The sequence below is a fragment of the Delphinus delphis genome, chromosome 4 (assembly GCF_949987515.2).
Source record: "Delphinus delphis chromosome 4, mDelDel1.2, whole genome shotgun sequence".
Lineage (NCBI taxonomy): Eukaryota > Metazoa > Chordata > Mammalia > Artiodactyla > Delphinidae > Delphinus > Delphinus delphis.
In genome coordinates this window covers 97001651-97023930 of record NC_082686.1, presented here as the reverse complement: position 1 = coordinate 97023930, position 22280 = coordinate 97001651, and the positions used below count along the sequence as shown (strand labels likewise).

General features: G+C 36.2%; 1 protein-coding gene across 1 annotated transcript in view; it reads right to left on the bottom strand.

The window, feature by feature from the left end:
* MECOM (MDS1 and EVI1 complex locus) overlaps window positions 1-22280 on the bottom strand; it is a 568111-nt gene that overhangs the window by 5713 nt on the left and 540118 nt on the right. The window contains exons 10-15 of the mRNA XM_060011178.1: window positions 17767-17793; window positions 11518-11684; window positions 10360-10437; window positions 6709-6878; window positions 4410-4554; window positions 794-1030 (exon numbers count right to left, since the gene is read on the bottom strand). Coding sequence (XP_059867161.1) covers window positions 794-1030; window positions 4410-4554; window positions 6709-6878; window positions 10360-10437; window positions 11518-11684; window positions 17767-17793 — 824 coding nt within the window. The remainder of the gene's footprint in view (window positions 1-793; window positions 1031-4409; window positions 4555-6708; window positions 6879-10359; window positions 10438-11517; window positions 11685-17766; window positions 17794-22280) is intronic.

The following is a 22280-nucleotide window of genomic DNA, read 5'->3' as shown; positions in this document are numbered from 1 at the left end:
TTTTTCAGTTTGATATCCAACCAAATCACTTTTCATTTGAGTCTACACACTTGTCAAACATATTATATTTGCAGTAGAAAGTAGCCGGCGTCAATTCTTGGGTTCTTTAAAAAGCTTACAAATATTCTATCTTATAAATATATTTCTCTTCAGATTTTTCATGACTAAAGCAAGAGTATATTTGAGATAAAGAATTAAAGTCAATGACATGGGAAGTCAGCAATGCAGTGGAGACAGAGTTCATATGTTTATAATTTCCATTTAAAATAAAGCCAGTTACGATTATACTCGTTTGGCACCAATTATCCCTATGAAAATATAATATTCCCATCAATTTAACTATTGGGCTAATTTTTTCCATTTAAATATCTATCATCTATATAGATGCCAAATATATCAAGTAAAGTGAAATGTATCTCAATAATATTTGAATAATAACACACCAGATAAATTGAATAAATTAGATAATGTTGAAATCTCTATTTTTCTTTGAGTAGAAATAGGTAGAGTCTAAATAAGTGATTGTGTACTTGTGTAGCTTTCATTTTACCCTTCCTTCCTCAGGTTAATCAGAGTTTCACAAATACTGATGTATTTTCATGCTTGCGGATTATGCTGATGGCCACTTTGTTTCCATCTTTTAAAAATTAATCCACTGTGTATGCCTTGCTAATTCAAGTTTAGTTTTTATAGTTTATTGCTCGCAAATTGCTTAGCACCTGGAATAGTGCACTAATGGAAGAACAGAGCAGCAGGAATTGTAACCCTATGCGGATCTACTTTTGCTTCTCACCTCATTGGGGACGTCTTGCAACTCATCTCCAGGGCGCTGGTGTCTTCATAGTCATCCTCATGGTTTCCTTCATGTAAAGTACTTGTCCCTGGTTCCTTTCCTGTTTTCCCAGTAATATCATTGTCTTCATCCTCCTCATCTAACAACACCTCGTCTTCCACCTCTTCATCATCCAGTAAGTCTGAATTTTGACTGGTCACCAAAGCCTTTTCATCTTTAAAGTGACTGCCATTCATTCTTTCAAAAGCATAAAAAAGAAAGAGGTTCAATTACTGGTATCATTTGTAAACGTGCAGTTAGCTCTATTATCATGTCTTCCTAGCAACAATTTAATTTTCAACATTTGTAGAGCAAACTTTTTATTGTTTAGGCTTTATGGCAACCATGGGAAAACAATGTAACCTCACAAATGAGAAAATGAAGAAGAAAAATAATTGTGTGATTATTCAGATTATAAACAGAGCCTCTGGTCGAACTGGGAAAATAATCTCGGTCTCCTATTTCTTATCAGGCCTTTGCTTGATAAATGATATTGTTATATAGGATATAAAAAGCACACAAAGGTTTTCTCTAAGTAAAATTACCTAATTACCATATAAGTATGCACCATTTAAAAGAATAGATTTCTGGAAAACTCATACCCCTGAGCAACACTGCCAAAGCTTCAATACACATGCTTCAAGTGAATCTAAGAGTTCAAAGAAAATGTTAAAATAGCCGTCGCCAAGGACTAACCAGTATTTGCTATTTCTAGGTGACACTGGTGGGTATACGGCACTTAAACACTCTACTGAGACTTGAAAGTGTTTGAGTGCTCATTTATTCGTACTTTGTTCAAATTACCCTGGATGATCTGAATGTAAAAAAATTCCTTGTTTCCCAGGATAACACTGGGGTGGGAAATGATATGAAAATCTAATTGTACAAATATCTCTTGAAGCTTACTTAGCAAGTGTGTATAACATAATGATGCAAAAGAAGACTATTATATTGAAAAAGCCATCTGTAATATTTTAGTCTGTGGTGGCAAGGATTGCAATACATGATTCAAAAGTTTAATTATAAAAGAAACTTAATAACATAGAAGTCCCCGTTTAAAACTTTGGAGGGCATTTATGAAACTAGGATAAGCTTTTCAGGCTTTAAAGTAAACATTAAAATATGTGTAACTTGAATTTAAGTTTCGCTGTAAGGCTTTAAAGTTGAAACTGTTATAAAACAATTATAAATGTTTTAATTCTCTCTTCCTAACTCTCTCCTTTTAAAGATATATGATCAGGGAAGTTAAGGCAGTTGCCCAAGTACAGAAAGCTTGATAGAAATTAAATCATCCTAGGCATCCAGGTGTCCTGATTCCTGGGCCATTCAGAATCTTTCAATTTTGTCTTGCTCCTTTACCTATTTACTAATTCAGAAAACTTGCTGAGACTGCTAAATTATTGTTACAGTCATGTACACTTTTCACATTTAATGTAACTATTTTTCAGATTATGGAAAATCAGGTATCAGCGATAGACCCCCATCACTTTCCCACATTTTAAAAAAAATGAGTACAATTTAATACTTAGATTTCTCAGGGCAAAAAAATACATAAATAAAACAATTGTGGATGTGACAGATGCACACAGTAAAAATTCATTTGACCAGAAAAAGTCATATCATCATTAAGTTTTTTTATACAATCCGTCTCTTAACCTCTTTTATCAAAGAATGATGAAAACATGTTTTGCACAGACATAAATTATTAGTTTCCAGTTACACTGCCAACTTGCTAGCTTGAATGGATCGAAATTGTTGTTTTAAAGAAATGAAAGAAAAAGTAAAAGAACAAAAGAGTGCATGGATGAAAACCAAAAGTAACAAAGCCAACGTGATTAAGAAAACCTATTTGTTAATTATGCTTTCAAATGTGGCAATTTATGGGGGTTAAATTATTCATCAAAAGTAGTCTGATAGGAGTTGAGGGGAGAAAAGTTGGATGACTCAGTCTTCTTACTTCTATGCTGTTTAGACATGTTGAAGCCAGATGTTGCAGCTTTATGGTTCACAAATCTCCGGCTAAGGGCTCGAAATCTGAATAGGAGTCTCAGAACACAAACGGTGCTTTTTGTTCGCTATTTCTTATTTGTATCATGTAACTATCATTAACAAAATGTCAAAATTATCAAAAGATCATGACTGTCTTTCTTACTTGTCCTTAGTACTTTGTACTTCTGATATCTGCCTCACCTCTCTCTCTCTCTCTCTCTCTCTCTCTCTCTCTCTCTCTCACACACACACACACACACACACACACACACACACACACACACAGGCAAGCAGAGGGAAAGACATCCAACTGCACAAAGTTATAGTTTTATCAGACTTCTGAGAGGCTGGGAAGAGTCATGCAATAGCAGATATTCTCTCCTCGTTCCCTTAGAAACAATTTTATACAAGTTGAAGAACAGAGTGGTCATATATACTTATGTTATCTTGGAAAATAATGTTTATTTGATACTTGTCTTAATGGAAAAAAGTATCTAAAACAATTAACTTTGACTTTTAATAGCATCAAAGATAGAGAACACTAACACTTGCATGATAAAGAGTCATGGAACTTTCATTAATTTCCTGTTACATTAAAATGTACATTGTAGCATCCGAATTTAATAGGCCACTGGGTAGTTATATTCAGAACAACATAGTTCTCAATATCAGATATTTAATTGTACTTATAGATAAGAAAAATTAAACCCAGTAGTTTGGGTAAAATAATGTTTCATTTACATCACATAAAATGTAAAATACTAGATAAGTATACATTATCATTATCAGCATCATTAAAAGTTTTTCTATATGAATTAAGCCATATGTGCTTGATGTTGATAATGACAAGAGGGAGCCAGTGCACCTTAAAAACAAGGATGATTATACCCACTGAAACAAACATGCCAGAATTAAACGAGGATGCACCTGAGAGCATATAAGGAAGGGATAGAGTCTTATTCAGAAGTCACAAACGGTTTCTAAAAAGATATTTGGATGACATTCAATAAGTATTTTATATGTAAGTATCTACAGTATGTATAAATATATACAGATACATACACATACATATATATATAGTCATATAATATATATAGTCACATACTCTCTGTATACATGATATATCATATGATCTATAATAGTAACCACTGTTAGCCAGTGATTCAACTGAACCCCTGTGGTGGCTTTCCCTTCTAGTTGGAAAGTTTTGATAAAATATTCGAATTAGCTATCAAGAGAGGCAGAACAGAACGGTGGTAAAAGCCTGGGCTCTGGAACCACAGAGCCCAGTTGAATCCCATTTATTACTTAGGTGACCTTGGGCAAATTATTTAACCTTCGATGTCTCCATTCCTGCACTGATAAAATTATATAACAGTAGTCGCTGTCTCATAGGGTTATTAGGGTAATTAAGTTAACTAATAATATAAAGTGCTTAGAAGACCATTTGGTATTTAATCTGCACTAAATAAATACCAGCCATTGGTGGCAGGAGTAAAGTCGTGTCACAAGAGTGAGCACTGCAAATGTATTTGAAAACGTTCATTTGTGAAATCATCGACTTTAAAGAGGAAAAAACAAGCTTTACCTCTCTTCTGTGTTCCTGGGAGACTGGCTGCCATGGTTGCTATTCCCGATGAAATTTCGAATTTCTGTGAAGTAAGCATCTTCCTTGTCATCGAGAATCGCACCTGTACTTTCCAGTTCAGAATGAGGCGACGATGTGGCCGTACCTGAGGGGAGAGAAAGCCTTTTGTGAAAAAGACAATTATTTATAGCGCAACTTATTTTGAATCTCATACCTTCTTCATTTGATCAGTGTTGTTTCCTAAAACAGGCTTTTTTGAATATTAATAATGATAACTTGAGGAGGTCAAAGTCTTCCCAATTTTACCACAGTACCCATGCCAGTGAGGAATGGGGACTATTTTGAACCGTTGAAATAGTGAGATACAGTCACCCAAAGATGCCGTTTCTCCCACTAGCTTCCTCCTTTTCCCACTGTAACAAGGGAACATTTTAATTTGTAGAATGAGAATATGGGGTGAGGCAAATTATAGAGAGGTCTTACATACATTCTGCAGAAGAAACTGTATACCTGGTTGCAGTCAATATGTATTTATTGCCCCTGTGCTAAAGTATGTTATCAAATAAAGACTGAACACATGCTGGAAATACTGCATTTTGATTTGGTGGATTAAGCCGTGGGTAGACTCAGAACACACCAGTTGAGAGACAGTTGTGGTATAATATTAAGAGGACAATATTGAGTCTGTGGATTACAGAATGATTGTCAGCTTCCTTACCTATAAAATTAGAATCAAAATACCTGTATCACAGATTATTCTAAAGTTTCCATAAATTTACAAATTATAAACACTGTATAACATGTGGTCAAACTTTATACTAACATTTGCTTCATGCTGTTTAGCGTGCCCACAAAATAGCTACAGTTTAGTAGTTCATCACAATAGTCTAGATGACAAAAACAAGAGGTTAGAACACCCCTCAGCTTAACAAAGTTATAACCTGGACCAAAAAACAAGTATTCAAATTTGACACATTATATCTTTAACTTATTTATTTTCTGAAATAATTTTGACTAGAAAAATTATAGGGGTATATTGTAAGAAAGTGTAGCCACTTTTGTGTATTGGATTAGACTTCTGCCTCTAAAGTCCAATATTTTAAAACCATGATCATTAGATTTTTGGCTTTAAGGGAAAGAAAGTGTATATAGTTCATTCAAAATCATAAGCAATGTTCCTGTACAATAGAGGACGGATTAATAATAAAATAATTTCCTTCAGGGCTTCCCTGGTGGCGCAGTGGTTGAGAGTCCGCCTGCCGATGCAGGGGACACAAGTTCGTGCCCCGGTCCGGGAAGATCCCACATGCCGCGGAGCGGCTGGGCCCGTGAGCCATGGCCGCTGAGCCTGCGCGTCCGGAGCCTGTGCTCCGCAACGGGAGAGGCCACAACAGTGAGAGGCCCGCGTACCGCAAAAAAAAAAAAAAAAAAAATTTCCTTCAGTAAAGATTACTACTTTGTATAAACCCAACTTTTCTCTGTTCTTAAAATCCTTTTCAGGAGCGGCATGCACAACCCCTCTCCTCACTTCTAAGTCATTTCCTTAATTCTCTAGAAACAAATTATGGCTACATAAGTTGGTTTCACACACACATGCCAGCTGCTAAGCATTCGTTAATCGTTTATTATCTAAGCATTAGAAGCCAAAGGCAAGAAAACCTACCATGTCTTCTGCTAACTATGCGCTGGTACGTCTGGGTTAAGGGAAGGCTAGTTTTTTGCCACTTTTAACTTAATTCTACATTGGAATTTGTGACCAAAACCACACACCACTATCATTCGCTACGGGTTACTCTGATCATGTTGACAGTCTTCAATCACTCATCTCTAATCAAGGTCCCCTGGAGAGGTCCTCTGAACTGCAAGCCTTCTGCAAAAGCAAGCCATGGTTTCTAGGTTAATACTCAAGAGCGTGGCATTCTGGGGCTCCACTGTGGTCATCCTGCCAGGCTGGGGGCCACGTTCTGTGCCAATAGATGGAAAGATCGTTCTCTGCAATTTAGGAAATCTTGGTTCATGAGTCTCCGGTGAGTTCGGGTCATGGTTCTCTTCGCTTGAGACTGCCCACTGAGATGAATCCAGGAGAAAATAAAATCATCCACATAAAGCTCTGAGTTGTATATTATTCAACGATCACATCATTCACTTCATTCAAAAATCTCAAGGGAAACGTGCTGCAAATTTGCACAACAGGATCTGATTCTCGTGTCAAAGTGGAACGGGAGAATGATCACAGCTGTCTTTTAAAATAAGAAAAATAAGCTACCGTCTCCTCCTCAAAACACAATTGATGACCTACCAGACATGTTCCCATTCTCGTGCTTCTTTAGGTGTCTGTCTAAGTTGGTTTGTTGACCAAAACACCTATCACACAAGTGACACTTAAAGGGCTTCTCTTTATTGTGGATGTTGCGAACATGCCGCTGCAGGTTAGAAGATATGCTGAATGACCTGTCACAGTACTTGCATCTGAAAAACAAACACAGAACAAATATTCGCAAGCAAATCGAAAGAGAGTTCTCAAGACAAGCAAACCAGATCTCCAAAATTATCACTGTAGAGAAGATTACTATCCACACAGCCAAAATTTCAATTCCAATAAACAGACTTTGATTGCATTAAAGATGTTCACGACTTCATAAAAAACCATAATAAAATACTTCATAAAACACCATAATAAAATCACAAGTTTATGAAGGTAATCAGTTCTAATGCTTCAAGTAATGCTCACAAAATTAAAAATATTAAGAAATAGTAGTTTTGTTTTACCTTCTGCTTAGGACAATACAATTAAATCTTCTGTAAACAAACATGAAACAGATTCACATATTGTTCAAATAAAGTAAAAAGATCATTTTTTAATTCGAAACTTCTGAGCCTGATTAAATAATTTCTTAGTAAATTCACTTTCTCAATTGCTAATCCTGAAGGAGAAATTCTGTTATCTTCTCCAAAATAACAATAAAGGTTCCAAACTCTTAAAACTGGGGCAATGTAATAGTTTAGTCTGATACCAAAGATACTGATTTTCATAATCTATAGTTATTAGGGGCCCCCAAAGCCTTTATTGTGTTAACGTTTAAACTGTCACAAAAGAAAGAGTACCACTAAATTCTCCTTTTCGGATAAAAACACAAGGTCTTTGCTAACCCCCTCTCTCTGGATTCCCCCCAGTTTTCCACTTTTATTTTTCCTAGAGCCTGTGGCAGTTCTGAACGAGGTCAGTTTTTTCAGGAAAGTACATATTATTGCCTGGCTAATTGTTTCTGCCTTCCAGAAAGTTCTCCTGAAGAGAGATCATGAGAGAACTGAAGTTCTCCTTCAGTCACAAAATAAAAATGTAACCTCCCACCCTCTCCCCTTCCCACCAGCTCTTATGGTGAGGAAGAAAAGTGATAAATGACAAGATTTTCTCCTCTGGCATTTTAAAGGGTGCATTGTCTGTTTATATGATTTTTTGGTACGTGCGTTGCGTAAAAGGAAAAACCAACTTTCTCTAGATAACTTTCAAGTGAAAATTTCTAACTTAGCAGCCAAAAAATCCAAAACTCATTCTTCCGTGTGTGAAGGGCCCTTCTCCCACTTCTGAATGCAGACTCAGCAGTTCGAGGGACTCTACATCAGAAACTGCCCCACTCCATTCAAAGTGTTTGGGCTTTATGGCTGTCTCTACATGATGCCAGATGTCCAGTTAGTTCGGTGGGGAAATAAATCTGTTAAACTAGTTACTTTGTCATAGTATCAGTAAACCAACTCAAGGGCTGACTTAACTTCCCTCCTAAAAAACCATTCTGGCATCATGAGTTTCCTCAAATTTAAATGAATAATATTAATTTTAAAATGGGTAAAATCCCACATTGATAGTAGTTGTAATATTTAAGGCTCTGTTTTTGAAAAAATATATATATGGACTCTTGGCTTTCTTTGAACTTCCAAGGCCCACTGCAAGGAGAACCATGGTACAGTTAGCACAGTTGTGTTGTCCTAAGCAGAATAACCTAGGAAACACTGATAGAGAAAACTTAAACTCCCATCAAACTTTTTAGAAAAATTTTCACTCAAAATATTTTCTGCACAAATCATGAGGAAGAGAGATTTTGTCTTTGACATGCTTCCAACTGTCTGCTTATAGGCACAGAAGCTGTAAATCCAATAAATATCATCCACTCTAACAGAATCAGTCAATAAGGAAGTTTTAACCAAAAACCATCTGTTACTTTGTATCTTTCCTCTGCTAATATCTTGGCCAAATGTCTGAGTGCTCCTAAATAATAATCATTCCATTCTATTCCAGTAAATTAGTTGGTGGTCAAGAAACAGCTCAATTCAGAGCCTAAGTTTCAGAAATTCTAAAGAGCAATACATAACACACGCGTGACCATACACGATTAAGCCTTCCTGGTTACTGGATGTAAACACAGGGGTCAAGGGAGTCTTTCAGATCATGGTAGGAGATTAAAAACGCTGACTTGAGAGTTCCAGAACTGGGTTTTAATTTGGGGTCTATTAATACCAGACTTTACAGAAGGCAATTAGCAACTGTGGATCTAAATTTTTTTACTTGTAAAACAGAAGAGCTGGACAAATGACTGTTTAAGGTCTTCAGCTATGAAAAATTCTGGTTTGCGTTTTTTAAAATATACGGACAATAATAGCACCATTTACAGGGTAGAATGAAACCACTGAATTCAGGTACAAAAAAAAGAGTAAAATGAGCATGGTATCGTAGTCGCATACCAGACCCTTGGCCATAACAAAACGTAAGTGTGGAAATCTTTCCTCCACTTAAGCAGAATTCCTTGGATGTGACATTTTCTCAAAAAAGGGAAATCATCTAACACTTCCCATTTTTATGTCTCTCTGAGACCTACTATATCAAGCACATTCTATCACATATAAAGTCATTTATAAATATCACTTATGATTAGTGATTTACAAAACATGTAGGCAAGCAAAGAATTTAAGAAAATACTTTATTATTTTCTGAGTTTAAGTCCCTCCAGTTTTCCTAAAATTTCTCCTAAAATTTGAACACTCCTCAAATGAACATTGGTCTGCCCATTTTCTTATCCTTGTATGTAAAAAAGTCTTTGAAAGCTGATAATTCGTTTATTTTAATGACAAAAGCATTCAGACAAAAATAATTTTACACATACGCAATGCATAAGAATTTCAAAGCAGAATAAAATTACGATATTACTTAAGATAAATAACATTCATTCTTTGAAGAAATATTCATGAGTACCTAATACTATGTGCAAGGCATACACATTCAACAATGTAGGTGATATTTTAAAACTGGAATGGAGAATGGTGGTTAGTTTTGTTTGTTAGTAAACAATAATATTAAAATTAAACACAGGTGCCATGTGTCATATGGCTAATTTTGACACTTAAGAGAATAAGCTAAGAAGCACTTGAGAAATTGTTGACAGAATTGCTCCCTTCCTATAATATATTCTATTTTATCTGTTCTACCCCTAGCTCCCTTTTCTTCCTCCTCTCCAGGTTTAAAATTTATTCTTTAAACCTCCTAATGGGACCTGTAGACATTGACTTAGCTGTACTGGGAAAACAAAGATATATCCGGGTTGTTAATTCCTAGCAGAGATTTAAGGCTTGGAAGAGGGAGGCTGCAAGATTATGATTATTGTCAATTAAAAAGGCATGAATCACTGAGGAGAGAGAGCACTTAGTTTTAAAAATGTATAACAGTTCTTAAACGCTTATTCTATACTAGACACTGCTAGAACTTTTAAACTGAGATATAAGAAGACGATTCAAGAAATTAGGACTTTTCTAAATTTTAACCCCAGCCATTAGTTAATTCTTCTTTGACTCAAAATTGAACAGACAGACATTCACAAAAATAGCCTCTTTTAAAATTGTGGCAATGGGCCTACTTTATTACAATATTTATCAAGACATTTAGTAAAAATCATTGTCAAACCTGTAAGGCTGCTCTCCTGTGTGGGTTCTCAAGTGCCGTGTCAGGTTCGCAGATCTTGGAAAAATCTTGCCACAGTATCTATTATGAAAAGATGTTTATAAGAGAAAGTCAGCACAATTGACTGTATTCCACTCAAGCTGCATAGAAGCCAGATGCTTATTCCTGAATTAATTAATCTTGCATGGAACTCACATGTCTTTGGTATTTAAAATTTGCAACAAAGCCATTCTACAGATATAAATAACTCTACAAATAAAGACTGCGTTATGAGATCCGGTTGAATTTGCTCATGCATAAGCAAGCAGTTTATGAAAACAGACCTGAGTTTTGATGACCCCCGTGCTCCTCTTTTATTAACTCTGTATCTTCACATTCACAAAACTGAACCAGACAAGGGGATTAAAAAATGACAAGAGCCTGTGATTCCGGGTTGATGTAAACAGATTTCAAATGTTTCAACTCATTTTACATGTTAGGCACAGTGACAACTCTCTGTACATTGAGGGGTATCAGATCGGACAAGATTCTAAGACCTCATCCATCAAGGTATGTTCCTATAAAAGCTTTTCTGGAAAGAAAGTGACACATTTTCCAAACAGCAGATAAATTGATATGCCTGAGTCAGATGCCACAAACTTCTGAAGACAATTCAGAAATTGTAAGTATGACTTATTAAAAAAGAAAACAGAAACCAAAAAAGAGCTTTACTGTACTACTGATGAGTAACAAGAAACTTATTAACTAGTTTTCTTCACTTATCGACCTTATTTGTCCTTCATTAATAGCCTTATTCTTCAATGCCATGACAATTAATAAATATATGCTTGAGGACAGTAGTATTATACCTTTGGATGAAAATAATTAACTGTGAAAGAAAATTCATAAATATCAAAGTGAAACAAGTAGATAGCATTTGGACCATTTCCAACCTCATTTATCACAACCAAATGGCCTGTGTTAAAATTTTCATTTAATAATAATTTTTTTAAACCACTATTTTTATATCCCACTAAATAAAGAGTACTTTGAAGTGCTTGAGATCTATCATGGTTGCTATTAATCATCCAATCAAGAATAATTTCCAAAACAAACAGCAGGGCCTTTTGAAATCAGAGGGGAGATTTTTGGAAAGCAGGCCATGATTAACTTTGCAGTTACCTGCAGGTATAGCGTTCCTTTCCTTTCCGCAGGAGGTTCTCTGGCAGGGCGTTGGGAGGAGCTCTGAAGTTGAACATGGAGGGAACCGACTGTAGAAGTTCACTGGCCTCAGGTTTCAGGGCACTGAAGCTCTCCAGCTTCTCCGCCATGTTTTCAATAGCTGACATCTGAAAGGCAAAAGCACAAGACCATGAAGGATGGGGCAGACATCCTTCCTTCTGTAATTATCTCTAGCAAACCAGGAACAGATTAATAAGAGGGAAGCATCAAATCTGCTGAATGCAAGGGGCTGTAGAAAGAGACTGTAGTGTCCCAATATTAAACAAATGAGAGAATTCATTGATCTCAAAGATAACAAAGGTAGAATTAAGCTTACAAAGTGCCAAGTGAACTTTTCCATAAGCCCTTAGTTAGACCATTTTGTAATAATTTGATATACAATTGAGCAATGAAATACATGAGAGAGAATAAAACCGTTAGATTTTTTATTAAATTAAGAGACAGCATTAGTATCATGCTGTCAACGATCACCAGGCCCACCTGTGAATGACTGACTGCAGGAAGGAAGAAATTAATACATCCCCTCCAGAGGCTGGCTGGAACCAGGAAATGTTTGACTTTACTCCCTCCTTTTTTAGTATAAAAGAAGCTTGAATCTAACTCCGGCAAGATGGTTCTTTGGGACACAAGTCCACCATCTTCTCGGTCTGTGAGATTTCCGAATAAACAGTAAAAAAAAAAATAGTAAACTGGAAATTATAGCAAGAGATCCTGTATGCCTTGTCTAGGTAATAAAAACCATAGGAAGTAGGGAGTCCCATGAAAAGAACTCACAGCATGAAAAACATCAGGTGTTCCAAAGTTATAGCTTTAGCCAAATGTATGCAATGCAGAAAGAAAAAATTAAATGTGTAAACAGTCCTTTATGTTAAATTAATATCTGGATATACTAGATTTTTAAGTGTGATTATGTACAAAGAATTTTGGTGAAATATTCATTTGTCATGGACAAAGATTAAGTTGAAATGACAGTTCATGATATATTATCATAACTTCACATAACCTGGCACGGGCATTGTAAGTATGACCAAACTCTTAGAGCAGTATTCTTGAAGAAAAACTATGCTGCCTGGTTCTTCCCCTCAAAAAACCTAATTTATTTTGCTTATAATCTTCAAGTTTTTGTCTTCCTGCACACATATTCGACAGAGTCATAAACAGAGGGTGGCATTTACTTTCAAAGGCAGCTTGATCCTGTCTATAGTTAGACAGACTCTCTCACCTTTCCTTCAACCCTCCCAAAATGTTGTTTCCCCCATGCTCACGTTTTATTTGGAAGCTGCTTACTACTGAATTTTTAAGAAGAAAAAGCAAACTCTCAGGCCATCTTGTAAAATCAACTCACCCATTGTTTATTTGGTTCTCAGGGCACTATGCCACTGGAGAACTCACAAAGCTGTTTAAAAGGTGTTTGCACTCTGTTTCTCAAAAGGCGGGGGCGGTAGACCAGAAGACCCCATGCAAGGATTAAAAATGTTAACAACTATACATTCAAGCAACCGATCAACCCAAGAAAAAGATTCTTTTGCTGATAAGATGGTAAGACAGAGTTGGAGTTCCAATTTATTATGAGTCCAGGTTAAAAATAAAAGGCAACACTTCATACTCAAAAAGAAAATTAACAAAATTTATACTCCGCGGACACACAGCTGGACAGAATACCACTGACTTCTTAAACTGGAGCAAAATCTTAACCGAATGGCCTAAACATGATTCTCTTCTTACAAAGGGAATATTGTATGCTTGATTCTTCAAATGACTATTCATGTTGTAGTTAGCTTTCTTTCTTTTCCCTTTATCCTGGAGCCTGCCCTCTCATTTCATGCCCAGACTCCTAATGCTAGCTACAAATTGCAATGTACAGGGTACCACTGCCAATTTGCCAAATGTCTTTCATCAAACATGGTGCAAAAAAAATCTCAGAGGAAAGTCAAGATACATTTACTTGTCAGACGACAAATGTGAACGCACTGGGAGGCGGTAGGGGCTATAAGCTCAGGGGTTTGATTCATAATCACTCAGCTGCTAAAACATTCTCCACAGATGCAAGCGGACAGCACATTTGTCACTATGAAGGATTTTGACACATACTGATCACAGGGCAGAGATATAAAATGATGCTGCTGTTCATAGAGGTTGAAGGAAACTCTGTCCCTGCTGAATATGGTCATTATCCCCCTCTAACCAGAGCATTAGCATTTTCATATTACTTTGGATTTTATTTATTAAAAATCAATCCAGAAATATTTTATGATACTATTTTATTTGCATTTATTCCTTCTAATTGTTGCTTGCAGAAAATCATTCTGATATTCCACCCTCCATGGAATAAATTGTCTGAGTGAAAAATGACCTCTGGCCTTCAAGCTGATTAGCAGTAACAAGCAGGGGTAAGGGGCATGACCGCATATATTTATTGGGAAAAATAATAAGTGCATGGGTGATGATTATAAATGTTTTATTTATGTACATTTAATATTTGAGTAAAGTTTCATTATCTAGTGGTTTTAAATCATTTGAGTGTCCGCCCTGCCGACACACTCGGATTCCTGGGGCAATACATCTTGTAGAAACACTTTCCTTTTATATGGAAAATAGCTTACTCATGACTATCATTATTCTCGGCTTTCATCTCCAGCACGTATAAACTACAAGTCCTTCAAGTTATTTAAGAGCAATTGGCTGTTGAGAAATGTGTCTTGCTTTAGTAGCTGCTAATAGCTCCTTTTAAAGGAAGATCACTGTGATTACTTCACCTCAAACTGTTTCAATTTGGGAAAAGCATTAAGAAATAACAAAATATAGTACGGACTTGATGACTAAGTAACAACATTCTTAAAGATAATAAGAAAAAGAATAGGGGTTACCCAAGTGCCTTTCTTATAAGCCACCCCCCACCTTTGGCTTGGGGTGTCAAATGAAAAGAGGATTAAGTCAGAGTGGGGAAGAGGGAGAGAAGAAAGATGGGAAGGGAGCTGAGGGCAGCTATTAACACCACATACGCAGACACACACCCCCTCTCCACTTTCTTTCCGGCTAGCAACCACCGAAACAACATAAAAGCCATCACTGAATCCTTCCTCTCATCTTCCAAAGATTTGCTCTCACAGCACTTGACATCAGCTGAAAAGAGTAAGTTTCTCCATTAGGACAGATAGAAGTGACTTAGATTGACATATAGACACTACTATGTATAAAATAGATTAATAAGAACCTACTGTATTGCACAGGGAACTCTACTCAATACTCTGTAATGACCTATATGGGAAAAGAATCTGAAAAAGAGTGGACACGTGTATATGTATAACTGATTCACTTTGCTGTACACCTGAAACTAATACAGCATTATAAATCAACTAGACTCCAATAAAAATTAATTTTTAAAAAAAGTGACTTAGACATCTGCTAGTTGGGGTAGTTTAGCCATTCTGTGACCAACAATCAGCCCTGGTCCATATCTTGGATTAAGGTGTTGGATTAAGATGAGTTTTATCTAATGTATGGGTCCAAACCTCAACTTTCTCTAGCTATCTGGGCTGACTCATGTGATACTCCTCTTGGAATAACATGCATTTTGTAGAAGTGGTAAGTTTTGACATTCATTTTAAAGTCTGACTTGGTATTTTAAAAATCAAGATGAATTGGGATAAATGAAACAGAATCTAGCTAGATATACTTTTCAACTATGAAGAAATCAATGAAGGGGGAACAATGTGTACTGCAATGAAGAGGACATTTGCTGAGAATGGGGGAAAAAAGGAGGAAAAATCACATCATATATTTTAAAAACGTATTGCCCTCTGTCCTATTAATGTCGTAGGCTAATCTCCGATCAGTAAATGACAGCTTTTTTCCTATGGAACAGTAATTTTTATTTACATATATTGTAGTTGTTGATGGTATCTGCAGCCAGATGTCTGGAAAAGGAAGTCATTTCACCCCCTTCCAGTCCCCAAGGGGCTATTAACTTTATACTGACGCAAACTAATATTTAGACACAATTCCCTAGCTCCTACCAAAAAATGTAGCTATCTCTCTCGTCAAATAAAGTTAGTATTTGTAAAAACATTTCAGCAGGCAAGATATCATCAACTGGGTCTGAAGCACTTAGCTTAACATTTTTTATCTGGCAGCCAATAATTGATGACATAAAGAAGTTTCTCATTAAACTATTAAAGTGACAATCTGATTATACAAAATGATATGTCCAATGGCACCATGAATTATGTGACCTAATGTTTCACAAATTAGATTACACATGGCTTTATCATAAAATAACTAACTTTTCATAAATAACTTATGATGGGAAAGTTTGTAGATTTGGTAGTTTTCTATATTTATTCACTTGATAATCTAGAGAAATCTTAAAGTCATGGCCATTTGGGGGAGAAATACATATTCATATTTTACGGTTGTCTCATTCCACATATCACATTCTGCAGTCATGATTATAAAATTATAGGGTTTTTTAACCACTCAAAATTATAAACTTTAATATTTTACTACTTTCCACTAATATCTATATTTTATAGTACAAATATAAATTATTGCTTTGAAAAACCTATGAGCCAAAGAATGGGAGTGTTTCCAAAGCATTGCAATGGCCGTTGCTATACCATTGTACTATCAGGAAAGGGCGTCTAACTTAAAATCTGAACTGGCTTTGTAAGTTGGTAGAAGCACTGGCCATTTGTGTAGGATACAGCACCTTATGCTTGAAGCGCCTAACAGCAAAGCTACTAGTAAGTAATACTCTACGTTAGAAATACTGAGGACGATGACGTACGATATTCTGGACAGACCTTTGCCAGGAGAGGCAGACAAGAAACACTGGAAATATAAGCCAGGATAATGAAAGAACAACGCTGTCTACTGCACAGCTTTGCCTAATAAGGAAGTTTCTGTCTCTCTACTCTTATACTTTGGAAATAAATGAACTTAATCCTTAAAAGTTGATAGGATGAGAAAAATCACAATTCATCACATATTCCACAGAAGAAATAAAATAGAAGAACTTCTGTTCTAAAAGGAAAACTAACATCAGATAGAGGAAATAGGTAGCTGCCAAAGTGCTCTAACTTAAAATAATTTATATATAATTATATGGTGACTAAAGGAAAATTTAACTACATTCCAAGATTCTGCCCATACTTCAGAATCAGGATAATTTTGAGTGAAGAGGAGAATGAAGGAGTAAAAGCACATACACTTAGAGGAGATTTTGTAATATATGTTATTTACATATATTTCTATTGACTCAAGGTTTATTTGGTAGTGAAAAGTAAATAAATAGTATTCTTTGTATCTTGAATAAAAAATAAAGTTTTCCCCTACTGATGTCAACTGACTGTATCTGGAAACATTAATTGAAGGTTGAGGGGGACGGATAAATTGGGAGATTGGGATTGACATATACACACTACTATATATAAAATAGGTAACTAATAAGAACCTACTGTATAGCACAGGGAACTCTACTCAATATTCTGTAATGGTCTATATGGAAAAATCATCTTTAAAAAGCATGGATATATGTATATGTATAACTGATTCACTTTGCTGTACACTTGAAACTAACACAACATTGTAAATCAACTATACTCCAATAAAAATTTTTTAAACTTTAAAAAAAAAAAGAAAGTTGAGGAAATGGACCCAATGCGAAAGGATACATTCACTAGTTAGATAAAGATTTTTAAACATTTAGTCTTATGACTCCACATAGCCAGAACCAAGTTCTGCCCCAGGTTATATGAATGTGAATTCCAATGTCATCTTGTGTCTACACATAAGTTCAGGTTTTATCCTTTTGAAGGCTTTATCATAAGCATCTTTAACATGCTGGTCAGGCTCCCCCAAATAATGGTTGTTTCCACTTAGTGACCCATCTTGAAGTCCCTTTTAACAACATGCTCTAAAGTGCCCAGAAAGAGTTCTACATCAAGGTATAATTACATGGAATGGGTCAGATTTAGAGAATAAACTTCTTTCTGTAAACAATTTATAGCACACTAAATGCCCAATTATAACTGAAGGCATTCTGCAGCTTGACAAAGCTGGAAATCTATCTGCTAAAGCCATATTATTTTATGGAAAGGGCTCAGAATTCTTTGTCTGTATGGCAACTTGTAAGTTGTTTTCCTTTTAATTCTACGTTATTTTAGTCAAAAATATAAGTAGGAAACTTACCCAAGTTCTCTGATCAGGCAGTTGGAACTGGGAGCAAAATTGAAACAAAAAACAAAAAATTACTTCTGTATCAGTATCTTTATTGCAATCTATCCTTTGAGAAATTAACATTTATACTAAGTAATTTTTGCTTATCATGTAACTGTATCTTGAGTAAAAGCTTTAGAAATGAAAATTAATAATTTTATAACACTGCTGAGTCTCCTCTATTTACCTACATTAAATTTTAGAATCATGGTTATAAACCAGAATGTGCTTATTTCCAAGAAAGCTAAATACTACTTACTATCAAATCTTAAATAGCAAAGTAGACACTTCCTTTTTATCTGTTTGTACTCACTGCAAAACAAGAGTCCTAAATTTTACTTTAATAACTAAAAATTAAGCAATTTCCTGCAAAAAAGATACAGTCTCTTGCATTTTTACAATGTTAGTAACAAAGAAAATAAGATATTTACTCAAATGTGAATCACTGAGTAACAAAAAAGTAATGTCCTTGGAAAAAAACTGCTTGACTTCTACTAGGATGGGACTGAGACCATCAGTAGGCCAAACACCGAAGGATATTAATGAAAAGAACTACAAATGTCAAGTTATTTATGACAATTTATGACAAGAATCAATGGAGAAAAGTTCAGTGAGTTAGAAGCTCTATCAGAAAACACAAATGTTACATCTTTAAAAATATCATTTTGCGGCTTCCCTGGTGGCGCAGTGGTTGGGAGTCCGCCTGCCGATGCAGGGGACGCGGGTTCGTGCCCCAGTCTGGGAGGATCCCACATGCCGCGGAGCGGCTGGGCCCGTGAGCCATGGCCTCTGGGCCTGTGCGTCCGGAGCCTGTGCTCCGCAACAGGAGAGGCCACAGCAGTGAGAGGCCCGCATACAGCAAAACAAAAACAAAAACAAAAAAACAAAAAAAAAAAAAGAAAAAAAAAAAACAAAAATATCATTTTGGTTGGTTAAAGGGGATATGTCTTGCTTTCTTAGATTATGGTATCTTCAGTAAGGAAGATGCACAGTTTTTAATGATGAAAGGTTTATCACAGAAGAAATCTAACACAAGAAACACTTGTTGAAAGCACAAAAGAAGATGAAAGGCAAAAGACTTAAGTGATTTTCACACCCATATATAAATGATAACTTGGGAAAAGACCTTGGTCTTTTTCCCAGTTCCTTGGGATACAGTAGCAAGTAGACATTTTAAAGGAAGAAAATTCAAAAAACGAATGCATAAAGGACAGAAATGGAAGTAAAATAGAGTCTCTGTCGCAGATCAACACAAAGTCAAACATCTGAAAATGAAATATATAAATAACCAAAAATAATATTTAACGTATAGGAAAATCAAACAAAGGAATAATAGCCACTTTTATAATAGTATAATTGCCAAGTGATATCTACGGCCATTCAAATGAGCTATCGAAGTGAATGCAAAGTACCCAAAATGCAAAGCACCCAATGAAATGGACATTCCAAAGATCACATGGTAATATCATTTCCTCCATCTCACCTCCTGTGGCTGTCATCTTCTTTTCAAAATTATAATCTGAGACTCCACAAGTAATTTTCAACCACATATTCAGGAAGAAACTCTGTAGTGTTTATTTCACCCCTATATTAAACTAACTTATTTATAAGAGAAAAATAGAAAGCTAAATAGTCCTCCAGTGGCCCGACAGAGCAAACATACTTCTTTAAGAACTGAACTGAGAGGAATTTAGACCCTAAGAATAATAAAACCAGCATTTACCTTTTGATTTTGAAGTATGTGTTCCTATACGTTTGGGGTATTTTTGACAAGGATTTGAAAAATATACATTATTCCAAAAAGCAATAAGATGGACTAATAATCTTTCAATAACATTTAATAAATATCCACTGAGGTGTTTGACTTTCATTGATTAGGCACTGTGCACTGGGGAAGGAGGAGGCCAGAATACAAAGACATACAAAAAATTGTAAAATCAGGCTTGCCCAGAGAATACCACTACCAAGCATTTACACATCTATCTACATATAGGTTTTCCCTGAAGCATCAAGAACATGTGATCTCCTCTTTATTATTATAATAACACTGAGAAGTAGATAGGGTAGGTATTATTCTCATTCTGAAGATGAAGATACAGAAGGCCCAGAGGGACCATGTGATTTGCTCCAATATACTTTAAATGAAAAATGAAGCAGCAAATGGTCTTAACCAAGCACTTATCTAGCTACAAAATCATGGCAAGCCCTGGGAGCAGAGGCAAGTCCTTCCATTTTGGCTTCTTGCTCTGTGCCACCCTGATTGCTGCCCAACAAGGCAGCACGAAGAACACAGTAAGCATCTTTCCAAGGACTTCTAGATACTTGGTATAGCCCCTGGGCTCAGGGGATGGCAGGAGGGTAGTTTACTGACACCCTTTTATATTCAAAATGGAATACTTCTGCAACCAATAATAAGAGCTTTTCCTCATCTAGGTCCTTCCATATGCCAAGCACAATGCTAAACACATTATGTACGTGATCACTAATCCTTGCAGCTCCCCTGGTAAGGCTGGAGGGGTGTTCCCATTACACTGATAGAGAAGGCTCGGAGAGATGAATTACATCGCTCAAAACCGAAGCATTTTTGTGAATAAGTAGGAAAGCCAGTTCTAAAGCGGTTATTTCTGGCCCCAAATCCTGGGCAGTTTCTCTTTGTTTTCATTTGTTTGTTTGTAGGAAAGTAGATCTTGAGGCTAGGACAGAATTGATAGAGGACTAGAAAGAACAAGAACGTTCTGCTGAAACTTCAGAACATTTGAGGCAGATTTTCTGAAAGAACAGACTGGTCTGAACGGTGGGTGAAAACTGAGTGACCCAAGCTTCTCTCAGGCTATGCTTTTTATGCCACCTGTACCCCACTGATACACAGCCCTAACACAGGAAAATAGCCACGATGGTTATCAAAATAATGAAATATTTATGTAGTCTTTGGTAAACAGCCTCTGCCCCAACTACCCTGAACGTCCTCCTGCAGCCCTGGCCTCCTCCCAATAGACCCTTCAGACAGCCCACTGGCCAGCAACTAAAGCATGAACAGTTGGTGCAGCAAGGGCTTCCAGGACCCGGCTCCAGAATGGCAGGAGTCCATTCTGATTGATCGGTATTCATCACATATGATGTGTTAAATAGCTGAATATCACCGTTAGGTCCTGTTCTTAGAGCAACACGCAGCAGTGGGCAGTCCCTTATACCAAGACGCGACATTCTGGTGTGGGAAGAAAACTCTGCCACTGTGACTCCCACAGGCATATTTTCAATGGTCTGAGTGGGTGATTGCTGTACTGCAAGCACTGTACATGCGCCTCATATTTTGTGGTCCTTCATTAACTTTGGGAATCTTAAAACATAGCAGATTTTCTTATATTAATATTATTTGATTAAAAACATGTATATACTATATTTTTAATTCATTTTTTAACATCTTTATTGGAGTATAATTGCTTTACAGTGGTGTGTTAGTTTCTGCTTTATAACAAAGTGAGTCAGCTATACGTATACATATATCCCCATATCTCCTCCCTCTTGTGTCTCCCTCCCACCCTCCTATCCCACCCCTCTAGGTGGTCACAAAGCACCGAGCTGATCTCCCTGTGCTATGTGGCTGCTTCCCACTAGCTATCTATTTTACATTTGGTAGTGTATATATGTCCATGCCACTCTCTCACTTCGTCCCAGCTTACCCTTCCCCCTCCCTTTGTCCTCAAGTCTAATTTCTATGTCTGCGTCTTTATTCCTGTCCTGCCCCTACGTTCTTCAGAACCATTTTTTTTTTGATTCTATATATACATGTGTTAGCATTTGGTATTTGTTTTTCTCTTTCTGACTTATTCACTCTGTATGATAGTCTCTAGGTCCATCCACCTCACTACAAATAACTCACTTTTGTTTCTTTTTATGGCTGAGTAATATTCCATGGTATATATGTGCCACATCTTCTTTATCCATTCATCTGTTGATGGACACTTAGGTTGCTTCCACATCCTGGCTATTGTAAATAGATCTGCAGTGAACATTGTGCTACATGACTCTTTTTGAATTATGGTTTTCTCAGGGTATATGCCCAGTAGTGGGATTGCTGGGTCGTATGGTGGTTCTATTTTTAGTTTTTTAAGGAACCTCCATACATGTATATACTATATTTACAACAGCTGCATGCACATGTAAAGATACTGATAGATAAAACTGCCCATCTTCTGAACCAGTAAATTTACCTTAGCTTGCTAGAAATCTGAACTTCAGAGAGGATAGGGACCTTACACCCAACTCCCTCATCTGACAGGTAAGGAAACTAAGAGCCAATAGACTGAGTCACTCAAAGACACTGAATCCCAGTGGCTTTTTTTCCCCCTCCCTTATACCATGTACTCACAGCATTTAATTTTGAAATGATTAATTACTAGATTTTAAAGATAATTAGAATATGAAAACGACTTGATTTATTGTGATTAAATGTAGATAACTATAATATCCTTATAAGCATTTAGTTA